Source organism: Phacochoerus africanus, chromosome 5 (assembly GCF_016906955.1).
Source record: "Phacochoerus africanus isolate WHEZ1 chromosome 5, ROS_Pafr_v1, whole genome shotgun sequence".
Classification (NCBI taxonomy): domain Eukaryota; kingdom Metazoa; phylum Chordata; class Mammalia; order Artiodactyla; family Suidae; genus Phacochoerus; species Phacochoerus africanus.
The window spans coordinates 50283250-50294332 of NC_062548.1; the positions used below are offsets into that span (position 1 = coordinate 50283250).

Consider the following 11083-nt stretch of genomic DNA (forward strand, 5'->3'; position numbering starts at 1 on the left):
TTCAGTCCCTGGCCCCACTCAGTGGGTTAAGGATCCGGTGTTCTGGTGAGCTGTGGTGTAGGTCGCAGACACTGCTTGGATCTGGCGTTGCTCTGGCTGTGGTGTAGACCAGCAGCTGCAGCTCCAATTTGACCCCTAGCCTGGGAACTTCCATATACTGCCCTAAAAAGACCAAAAAAAAAAAAAAAATTGAATCCCTCCATGAGTTGTTCCTAACTGAAGATGAATGAGACAACTGTTGTGTGGCCTTGGCTCTCAGGTAGAAATGACTAAGGATAGAAACAGAAGGAGCCAGGACAGTGAGAGCAGTTCTGGCTCTGGGGTGAGTTGAAAGGAAGTGTCAACTCTGGCACCTGCTAGTGGAGTGGCAAGTCACTTAACACATCTGAACCCAGAATTCTGTGTTGTAAAATAAAGGTAAAATCTTCCAAGATGAACTCTTTGAAAGAGGATAGATTATGTGAGCTATGTGTCCATATATCGCTGAGGAGCAGTGGTTCAAAATTCCTTAATTCACTGTCAAAAGAGACTTTGTAGAACATTCAAGGACTAAGGAGACTCAACTCTCCTTGACATGTTCCCACACAGTTGCTAATAAACAAATGCATGTCTCTTCATAGATGATAAAACAGGAATGTTGTGGGAGAGGGAGGAGGAAATGGAGTCTCAAATGGTCTCTCTGAGAGGCCAGGGTGGGAAAGGAGAGATTATGGGGGAGGGGGAGGAGAGGGGCCAGGAGGTCCGAGGTGAGACCCCTTGGTGGCAGTGAAGGTCAATGCTTAGGAAGAAGCTGGCAAGATGGGGGCTGACAGGAGGTCTGAGGGGCTGCTTTTGCCCATCTGGGGCTCCTTTGAGGAGGAGCTGAGGGCCCCGCACATTCCCTGGCCTTCCCAGACCCCCAAGAGCTCACTGTCCTCAAGCCCTGAGTGAACCACAGCTAAAGGTCTTGGGTCCATATGTGACAGTGACACTGGCTCCGCTTGGTCCACACTCAGAGAAGCAGTCTCCTTGTCAAGAGGGTGTGCCCCATGCTCACCACACAAGAGATGCTTCTGCATTTGAGAAGGACTAGAATCAGAGATTGCGTGATTGTGCTATGACCTGAGTTCTTGGCCTTCCTCCAAGGATAGAAATTGCTAAGAGGCCAGAAGGAAAATTCAGGCAAGGCTTTCCTGGGGCCCCTGTGGCAGCAGAAGGGAGCAAATAAAAACATTAGGCTCCTTGGCTTGTTGGATCCCTGGCTGTGGGGGAGGCAAGCTGGTTCCTTATATGGGGTGAGGGTAGAACAGATCCAGGTATGGGGTCAGTGGGGTGGCTTGGATGGTCCACCACCCCTTCCGTGGTATTGGGTGCTGCACCCTGCTTTTTCTCCCAACACCTGCTTTTGCTCTCAGCTCTTCAGGAGTGGCAGCTGGGGTTTCAGGTTTTTTGTATCTTCTTGCCTCAACTGCATGTACACAGCTATTTTTAGACCCTTATAATTTCTTTGTATCTTTTGCTCCAGGAGATGTTTGTGCTGATGCAGGCATTGCAGCCATGGCAACAAAGGGTCGAAGCCTGTCTCATTCAGACAGCAATGGAGATTATGAACATTGTTGCAATCAACAAGAAGGGAAGTAGCAGGAACCCAAGATCATGACCCTTCAAATACCTGAAGGACCATAGTGTGGTCAAGCGGTCAAGTGTGCGTGTCAGGCTTCTGGGTGGAGGAACCATGGATACAAGCATAAGTCCCTAAGAGGCAGACCGGGTAGATGAGGTTCCTGCGGGAGGCTCCAGTCTCTCATTCCCTTGTTGGACAAAAGCAACTGTCACAATTCGGTTGACACAATTGAAATCTTTAAGATTATGCTCTATTCCACATATTTTTAAAAGATGTCAAGTTATGTGATAACATTTTTGTACATTTTTTTTGGTTACCTAACAAGGGTTTGGTAGAGTATTTGGAAGAACTCACAGAGAATTTATGATTAATGATTATCATGTACATATACTGTCAAATAGTTTTTTGTCTTTTTTAGGGACGCACTTGCAGCATGTTGAGGTTCCCAGGCTAGAGGTCGAATTGGAGCTACACTTGCAAACCTACACTACAGGCACAGCAATGTAGGATCTGAGCCACATCTTCAACCCACACCACAGCTCACAGCAATGCCGGATCCTTAACCCACTGAGTGAGGCTGGGGGTTGAACCCACATCCTCATGGATCCTAGTCAGGTGCGTTAACCACTGAGCCATGATGGAACTCCCCAATTTTTTTTTTAAATCCACCTTAAATATAGCACAAGATGTTGTCAAGGAAATTGGAGGTTGATGCCAGGAAAGGGACGAGGGGTGGGAAGAGGGGAACATGGCCTGCTCAGCATGGTCCAGGCATGGCTCACAACTTCTCCATCAGGGGTGCTCCAGATGGTGTTCTTGGGAGCCTGGGGGCCCTTGTAAACCTTGGCTATCTAATATCTGAAACCTAGAGTCTGAAACACAACTGGCCACTGCTGGAGAGGCCAATGGATGCTCCCAGCACAGTGGGGAGAAGGATGAGGGGGAGACCTCTGAAGACACTGGGACCCCCGCTTTGCCACCCAGCTGGCCTGCCCTTCCCAGCTCAGGCCAGGGTCAGAAGGAAGGTGTTTGTGGGACATCACCAGAGGAGGAAGCTGAAGAGGAGGAGGAGGAGTGTGAGCCTCAGGCTTTGCCAGCCTCTCCTGCCTCGGCTTGCAGTCCACCCCTGCAGCAGCCACAGGGTTCCTGGGTGCTGGCAACCCTTTGGGGCCAGGTGCTCCTGGGCAGGGGCATGGGCACTTCTAGTGGACAGTGGTGGTGTCAGCAGGTGCAGCTGACCCAGGAGAAGCAGTTCACATTCGTGCTGGCTGTGGTCATCAGTGTCTTTGTGCTCTGCTGGTTCCCCTATTTCTTCAGCTATAGCCTGGGTGCCATCTGCCCTCAGCACTGCAAGGTGCCCCACCCATGGCCTCTTCCAGTTCTTCTTCTGGATCGGCTACTGCAACAGCTCACTGAGCCCTGTCATCTACACCATCTTTAACCAGGCCTTTCGTCATGCCTTCCAAAGGATCCTGTGCTGCCAGTGGACCCAGATGGCCTGGTGAGCCTGCCTGCCCACTGTCCATGTGGTGTTGGTGTCAGGTGGTGCCAGGGATGCCCAGCTTCTTGCCCTTTTCTACGTGGCCACCTCTCTGGGGCCTTCTGGTCCCTTCCCTGGTCCTACAGACCTCATCCTGGAGCCCCCTGGGAGGGGCAGGGATAGGGGTCTGCTCACAGGCATCTATTTGGAGCCCCCCCCCTTGCTGGCTTGGCTGTGTAGGGCTAAATCCTCCACCCCCTGCCTAAACACAGGCAGATGGATGAGGTTTGGACCTTCCTGAATGTGGCCGAGGCCCGGCTCCCTCCCAGCATCCCAGACTCCTGCAAGCCCTCTGTTTTGCTGGTCAGTCATGCTTGTGGTGTTTTGTTCCTTTCTGAGCTTGCCATGGAAAGGAGCAGGAAGCCAGCCTTCCATTTTCCCAGAAGGGCCTGCTGCTAAGGAAGAGGCAGACATGACGGCTGGCATCTGTATTGGGTGCTCTGGTCCCCGTCAGGCACCTGCGGGGTGTTTGTGGGCTGGCACTGCCTCTGGGCCTTTCTTTGCCTTTCCCTTGCTTTTGGAATTATAACTCCTTTAAAGGTCAGAAACATGTATCCTTCTCAGTGCCCCTCTGGGAGGTGGGTGGGTTTGTGGATGCCTCTGTGTGCCAGTCTGGAGGCCTGGCCTCTGCCTCGACGGGAGAGCCTTGATCAGTAGTATATCCCACCCCACCCCACCCCCACAAAAACCGGGCCAACAATAGCTTGCCGCCTACTTGCCACAGGGAGATGAAAGCCTTGGCAGAAAGCTTTGAGTTCTATGGGGGGGAACACTCTAGAGAACAAGAAAATGTGATGATCCAATGATATAAAGATCCCGTTTTTCTGCGTTTACCACCGCCTATCTTCCTGTCCACTTTTGTTCTGTGCCTGGGGTGTGAATTCCTACCCCAAACTGGAAGCGGGGCATGGCAGACAGAACCGGATTTTCAGTTAAAGGATTTTTGGAGAATGTGTTCTTAGCCACGAAGGTTTGAGTTCTCATGCTACGTGACAAATTCTCGACATTGCACCTGCGACACCAAGAGGGTTCTCCTTGGCTTGGGCCCCCTCAATGGGGGAGAAGTCTTTTGTCATCAAGCAGGCAAATCATTTCCCCCAGGTAGCTAAAAATACCCAGCCCCTGGGTGTGGTCTGAGATGCGAGTCTATGGCAGGGTGCTGGGGCTGGAGCAGGTGAGCAGGGGGGCCCATGGACTCTTGGGGGAGCCTCCCATTGGAGTGCCCAGGGCAGGGCTCCAAGCTCTAAATGCGTCCCTGTGATGTGTCACCTATCCCACCACCACTGGGTGCTGTCTGACCACCTCAGAACCCACCTCCCTGCTCCAACCCACTGATGGGGCTCCAGGAGCCTCTCCCTCCAGGTCCTCTCCCCTCACCCAGAACTGGTACCCAGAACAACTGGGAGCACGTGGAGGATGTTTCCCCATCTTCCCCATGGCAGTGCCGGGCTTCAGCCTTAAGCCGGTGAGCATCTTCTTTGGGGGGCGGGACTGAGCAGCAAGGCACTGGTGGCACTCTGACGGGCCTGGCTAGATGTGGAGGGGGGGCTGGGGGAGTTTTCCAGTGATGGAGAGAATGGAGGGGACCTCTCGGGATGAGAGGCTGGCCAGCTCATTTCTTGGTCCCTGTGTGGAGCCAGGGCATTCATTGCCTTGGGGCAGCCCTGGGGAGGCTGGGCTGGGGGAGGGGCTGACTTGTGACATATGCTGACTGGTCTTGTGTGTACCCCATGGGACCCCTGCTCCTGTTGCCTGTGGCCCCCTTGCTGTGATATGCAGGTGTTTTATTTTTTTAAAAAGTCTGAGCTATTTTATCAATAAAGGATATTTTGTGATAAGCAAGCTGTGTCCTTGTTGCCCCAGGCTTGCCAGGAGTCATTATTCCTCAGCGACTGGTATAGTAGGCTCTGGGCTTTGGTGCCTTCCCAGGACCAGCTGTCCTTTCCAGGCTGGCATCCACAAGGATGTGGGTTCGATCCCTGGCCTCACTCAGTGGGTTAAGGATCTGGCATTGCCATGAGCTGTGGCGTAGGTTGCAGACACAGCCAGGATCTGGTGTGGCTGTGGCTGTGGTGTAGGCCTGCAGCTGCAGCTCTGATTCAACCCCTAGCCTTGGAACTTGCCTGAGAACTGGAAATATGCCTCCAGTGTGGCGGTAAAAAGAAAAAAAAAGTCTGTGGGGCCGAGAGTTGCCTGGGGGGAGCCTGAAACTGGCTGCCTGGGAAGGGGATGAAGGGAGGGCTTCCCAGAGGATGTGGCCTTTGGGCAGGGTTTTGGGGGAAGAGCAGGAGTTCGCCCACATGGACAATAGGAAGGTGTTTGGGGCCAAAGAACAGCACAGGTGAAGGATGGTGTGTGTGGTGAGCGCATGATGGTTTAAGAGCCAGCCTGAAGCTCACCCTGCTGGGCAGTCAGGCACAGCAGGTGGGGTGCAGCAGAGGGGGTCGACACCACCCCCAGGGAATGGGGGAACATGGGAGGGAGGGAGGGGTGGTCACTCTGAAGGAGGTTTTAAGCCGCTGCCTTCAGGGGGAGGCAGGAGAGCAGAAGGGAGCTACTTTGCGTCAGGCCTTCCTGCACTGAGATTCAGAGCTGGAAGGCCTGAGGATGATTTCTGTCCATTTCCTCATTTCCCAGGTGAAGCATCTGAGCCCCCAGAGGTGCCCTTTGCCCACCAGGCTTCCTGCCATGTCAGAGGAGTTCATCTCTGGGGCCCAAACCAGGTTGGCTGGGAGGCCAGGCTGCAGGCTGGTGGCAGGGGGTGTGGGTAGGGCCAGAGCCAGTGACAGGCCCTGGGCAAGGATAAGGCCTGGGAGAGGAGGGCCCAGATCTGGTCCCCACTGTGGCCAAGCATTCACACTTAAGTGCGGCCACCGCTTCTACAGGGGACAATGACCCAGAGAATCCAATACATCCACTGTCACTGGTGGACTTGGGGACGTGAGGCTTCACTGAGGATTTAGCAAGGAAGCCATGTTCTGCATTGAGGAGCTCCAGCACCAGTTGCCAGCCAGTGCACCCACCGCTAAGGCCCCCATTTACTGAGGCCAGTGCTCTTCCAGTGCTTTGTCTGATCACCTTGTTTAATGCTTATGCTCATCCTATAAGGTGAGTGTCAGCCCATTTTATTCCAGGGAAACTGAGGCTTAGAAAAGTGAAACAGGAGTTCCTGTCATGGCTCAGTGGAAACAAATCTGATTAGTATCCTTGAGGTTGTGGATTTGATGCCTGGCCTTGCTCAGTGGGTTAAGGCTCTGGCCTTGCCATGAGCTGTGGTGTAGGTCAAAGACTCGGCTTGGATCTGGCATTGGCACAGCTGTGGGGTAGGCTGGTAGCTACAGCTCTTATTTGACCCCTAGCCTAGGAACTTCCATATGCTGCGGGTGCGGCCCTAAAAAGACAAAAAAAAAAAAAAAAAAAGGTAAAACAGCTTGCTTGTGGTCATCCAGGCCCAAGCTCCTTCCACTGGCGCACACTGGCCCCGTTGGCTCCCCTGCACAGTCTCTGGAAATGAGAGCAGGAAATTACCCCCGCTAGAGCTGGACTATTGGCAGTCCATTTTGAATATATTATGTTGTTTAATCTTTGTAAGTTTGCTGGATGTGGCCATTTTATAGATGAGGAAACTGAGGCTCAATGTCACCTAGCTGGCACTGGGGGTTGGGGATTCTGAAACTGCATCTGGCTGGATTCAGTTGGCAGCAGTGCTGTGATTGACTGCTCATGTCTGTCACTGCTAGGGCATGAGTAAGACATGGTGTGTGGGTCACAGGTTTTTCCATTTCTGACAGTTCAGTCCAATCCCTGAATTTTCTTTTCTTTTTTTCTTTTTTCTTTCTTTTTTTTTTTTGTCTTTTTGCCTTTTCCAGGGCCGCTCCCGTGGCATATGGAGGTTCCCAGGTTAGGGGTCTAATGGGAGCTGTAGCCGCTGGCCTACACCACAACCACAGCAATGTGGGATCTGAGCCATGTCTGCAACCTACACCACAGCTCATGGCAACGCTGGATCCTTTAACCCACTGAGCAAGGCCGGGGACCGAACCCACAACCTCATGGTTCCCAGTCAGATTCGTTAACCACTGCGCCATGACAGGAACTCCGATCCCTGAATTTTCTTAAAGAGGAGACTGAGGCCCAGAGAGAGATGGCTCCCCATAGCCACATGGTGGGAGAGCCAGGTCTAGAACCCAGGTTGTCCTACCTGGTGCCCACCGTCCCACAGCTTCATAGTGAAGGGCTTGCCTCCAGGCTCAAGGAATAACAGGTTCCCATCAGGACACATCTGCTGACAGCCCACTGCAGCCTGTGCTAGGCTCCTCCCCATTTTGCCACCTTATTCAGTTCTTAGAAGAAGAAGCAGAGGTATGGAGTCCCAGGGTAATAGGTGGTACAGCTGGAGCTGGGTCCCAGGACCCCTGGCCTTCCCTTCCTCTCATACCCTAATCCTGCTGTTCTATGTGAGTAGCACCTACTTTTGATTTCATCCTGAGCCCATCTGAGGGTTAGTGGGTCCATGAGCAGGGCTCAGAGCAGCAGAGATACGGGGGTGGAGGCGGAGCCCTCCTCCTCCCAGGAGCAATCCTGGCAAATATCCCGGAGGTGGCGGCGGGGGATCAGAGGCAAGCAGGTGAGCTGTCTCGGTTGGGCACTTCTACCTTGTGGAGGTCCCTTTCTTAAGCTGTCCCTGCCCGAAGGGAAGCACCAGTAGGGAAGGCAGAGAAGACATTGGGTGGGAGGTGGGGGGCCTAAGAAGACCCCTTCCTGCAACCATACCCACTCTGTGGGAGTCGGAGTCCTTAGAATGCAGAGGATACCCTTGAAACAGAGTTTAGACTCAGCCCCTGCCTCAGGCCAGCTGCTGAGAAATTTGGGGCTCTGTGAATTCCTGATTGTTGCAGGGGGCACGCCCGACCCACTTGCCCAGAAGGTGGATGACCTGCCAGCTAGACTAAAGGTGGAGGGGGCTTGAGGGTGTGTCAGGCCTTTGCTCTCCCCTCCGCCGCAAGTTCTCCACCATGTGTATTTTGGGGAGGGGAGGCTGGGAAGGGGTGTGAGACCTCACCAGCTACCACCTGCAAATGAGGTTAGTGCTGGCTAGGAAGGTGGCACCTGCTCAGCTGGGGTTGACACTGGGCAACCTTTTATATCCCAATGCAGGCCAAGAGTTTCTTTTTCTTTCTTTCTTTCTTTCTTTCTCTTTCTTTCTTTCTTTCTTTCTTTCTTTCTTTCTTTCTTTCTTTCTTCTTTCTTTCTTTTTCTTCTCTCTCTCCTCTCTCTCTTCTTCCTTCCTTCCTTTCTTTCTTCTTTCTTTCTTTCTTTTCTTTCTTTCTTTCCTTCTTTCTTTCTTTCTCTCTCTCTCCCCTCTCTCTCTCTCTTCCTTCCTTCCTTTCTTTTTCTTTCTTTCTTTCTTTCTTTCCTTCTTTCTTTATTTCTTTCTTCCTTCCTTCCTTCTCTTTCTTTCTCTCTCTCTCTCTCTCTCTCCCTTCCTTCCTTCCTTCCTTCCTTCCTTCCTTCCTTCCTTTTTTTTTGGCTGCCCTGGGCATGTGGGGCCAGGGATAAGATCTGAAGCCCTAGTGTGGGAGACCCTAAGCTACAGCCTGCCTCAATGCTGGATCCTGCTGTGTTGGACCAGGGATCAAACTTTCGTCCCAGAGCTCTCAAAATGCCTCTGATGCCATTGCACCACAGCAGGAACCCGGGAGTTCTGCTCAGAGGGCCTGGTGGCTGTGGGCAGCAGGACTGGGGTGGGGCTCCCATGCCAGTGAGGAGGTGGTGGGGAGGCTGGCTCACAAGCTGCTTCTGCCATCTATCTAGCTGCCCCTGGGTGGGACTGGTCCCTCTTGGAGCCTGAGTGTCCCTGCCGGGCCACAAGTTTTCACCTCAGTGCAGAGGCAGACCATGTCTGGAGGGACCCATCAGTTTAGGGCCCTTCCAGCCTGGCAGCGTTGGGAGGAATAATGACCGCTCTGAGTCACCAGGGCTGGGTCTGACATGCGTCTTCTGAGATTGGAGATTGCTGTCCCCATTTGACAGATGAGGAAACAGGCTGAGAGAAGTTGATGGGTTTCTTTGAGGTCATGCAGAGCCAACACACAAACCCACCCCATCTAATCTCAACTGTGGAACTAAGAGGCCTCAACGCCTGCCTCCTCATGACAGAGGAAAAGGTCCTGGGGCCCCCAGCCCAGCAAAGCCCCTGCCCTGTGAAAGCTGGATGGTCACACCTGCAGAGACTGCCCCCACCAGCTTTGGGGGACTCCTTGCCTGCTGGAGTCTCCATTAGAGGAGGCTGGGCAGGGGTGGAGAGCTCCTACCCATCTGGGGAGGCGGGTGCACTCAGCTAAAATTAGATTCTGGGATCCTTCAATTCCCTGCATCCATTCTTTCTTCCATCCAGCAGCAGCAGCGGGTGATGGGGAAGGCTGTTGTCAGAAGGCCAGGGCTGAAACGACCCTGGATGTCAGCTCACGTCCTCCCTAGGGATCGCTGGCTCTGAGCTTCTCACACCCTTGCCTGGCCCTTGGCCAAAGGCCCCTGCCCTTGACTTGGCCTTGTGACCATCTCTTGATAGCAGTGATTTCAAAGGGAGCCTCGCCCCCCAGTACCACCCTCTACCCCTGGGGTTCTACCCAGATCCCTCCTCTCTTCCTTCCCTCCTCCCCCTTCCAGGTCTCCACCTCCCCTCTGCCTCCTGCTGACCCTCTGGCTTCTGCCTCTCCTTTAAGGACAGTCCTGGCTCTTCATGGGCCTACAGGCTCCATGGACTATTGTAATTACAAGGGGATGGAACACACTGGGGACCAAAAAAGAGCCTCCCTCCCTGGCAAGTCCAGGCTATTTCTGGCCCCTGCTGTGCCCTCTGGGTCCCTGGCTCCCTGGCACACAGTGGGGGGTTGCTGGGCCCCCTCCCAGGGTGCCAAGGTCCTGATCCACGATTTCCCTGGGGAGCCAGTGCTCCTTATGGACTGTGGGGGAGGCATGCCTCTCTGATCTCAGAGCAGCCAGGGCTCAGATGGAATGACACTATCTCCATCTGGATGGGCACCTGGGAGCCTGGGTGTCCCACCCCAGCCCAGCTGTGGCTGTGGGGGAGGGAGCATGAGAGACTGCCTGAGCTTGCTGATTGGAGCCCCTGGACCCTGGGGTAGGCAAAGCTTAAACCCGGGCCTCCCATCCATCAGTGCAGGCCCTGCTAGGCCCCAGGGTAGCCTTTGTCAGGTGCCCCTTGGACAGAGCTGTCCCAGCTGCAAATCCAGGGAGGCTGTGGCCTCCCCACCACCTTCCAAAGTTATGGTGGGCACAGGGCTGGTAGTTGTTTGATACATTTCCTCAGCTATTTCAGAAGCACTGGCCAGGGTCCAGAGGCTTGGGTCATGGTCCCGGCAAGGCTGCTCAGTTGCTGTGTGATGTTGGGCAAATCCCTTCACCTCTCTGGGCCCCAGATTCCTCTTGGTCAGGTGGAGTCTGACCACAGCATGGTTTAAACAATGTCCCTGTTGATTCTTCAGGTCTGGGCAGGGGAAGGGGGGGTGGGGGGCAGAGACTGAGTCAGTGGTTTCCTGTGCCCACCTCACCCTTGTCTTTTTCTGCTTGTCTGTTGCTCAGAAATCAGCTCCCCAACCCTGTCCACCATGCTTCATCCTCTGCTGGCACTTATGGCCTCTACCCCCTTCCACCCAAGGCTCAAGGCATGCCCCTCTCCCTGGCCTGGCCATGACACCTGTGACCCAGGGAAATCTAGGTGGTGCCATGAACTTCGGAAGGGCCTTCTTCTTCTTCCTCTTCTTCTTCTCCCTCTTCTTCTTCTTGTTCTTCTTCTTCTTCTTGTTCTTGTTCTTCTTCTTCTTTTTCTTCTTCTTCTTCCCTTCTTTCTTTTCTTTTTAAGGCTGCACCTGCAGCATATGGAGGTTCCCAGCCTAGGGGTCAAATTGGAGCTTCAG

At 53.7% G+C, this 11083-nt stretch overlaps 1 protein-coding gene across 1 annotated transcript; it reads left to right on the plus strand.

The window, feature by feature from the left end:
• Positions 1 to 709: 709 nt before the first annotated feature.
• On the plus strand, positions 710 to 3044 carry LOC125128433 (alpha-2B adrenergic receptor-like). Its single transcript, XM_047782786.1, has 2 exons — positions 710 to 746; positions 2473 to 3044. The coding sequence occupies exons 1-2, from the start codon at positions 710 to 712 to the stop codon at positions 3042 to 3044; spliced, it is 609 nt and encodes a 202-aa protein (XP_047638742.1).
• Positions 3045 to 11083: the final 8039 nt, after the last annotated feature.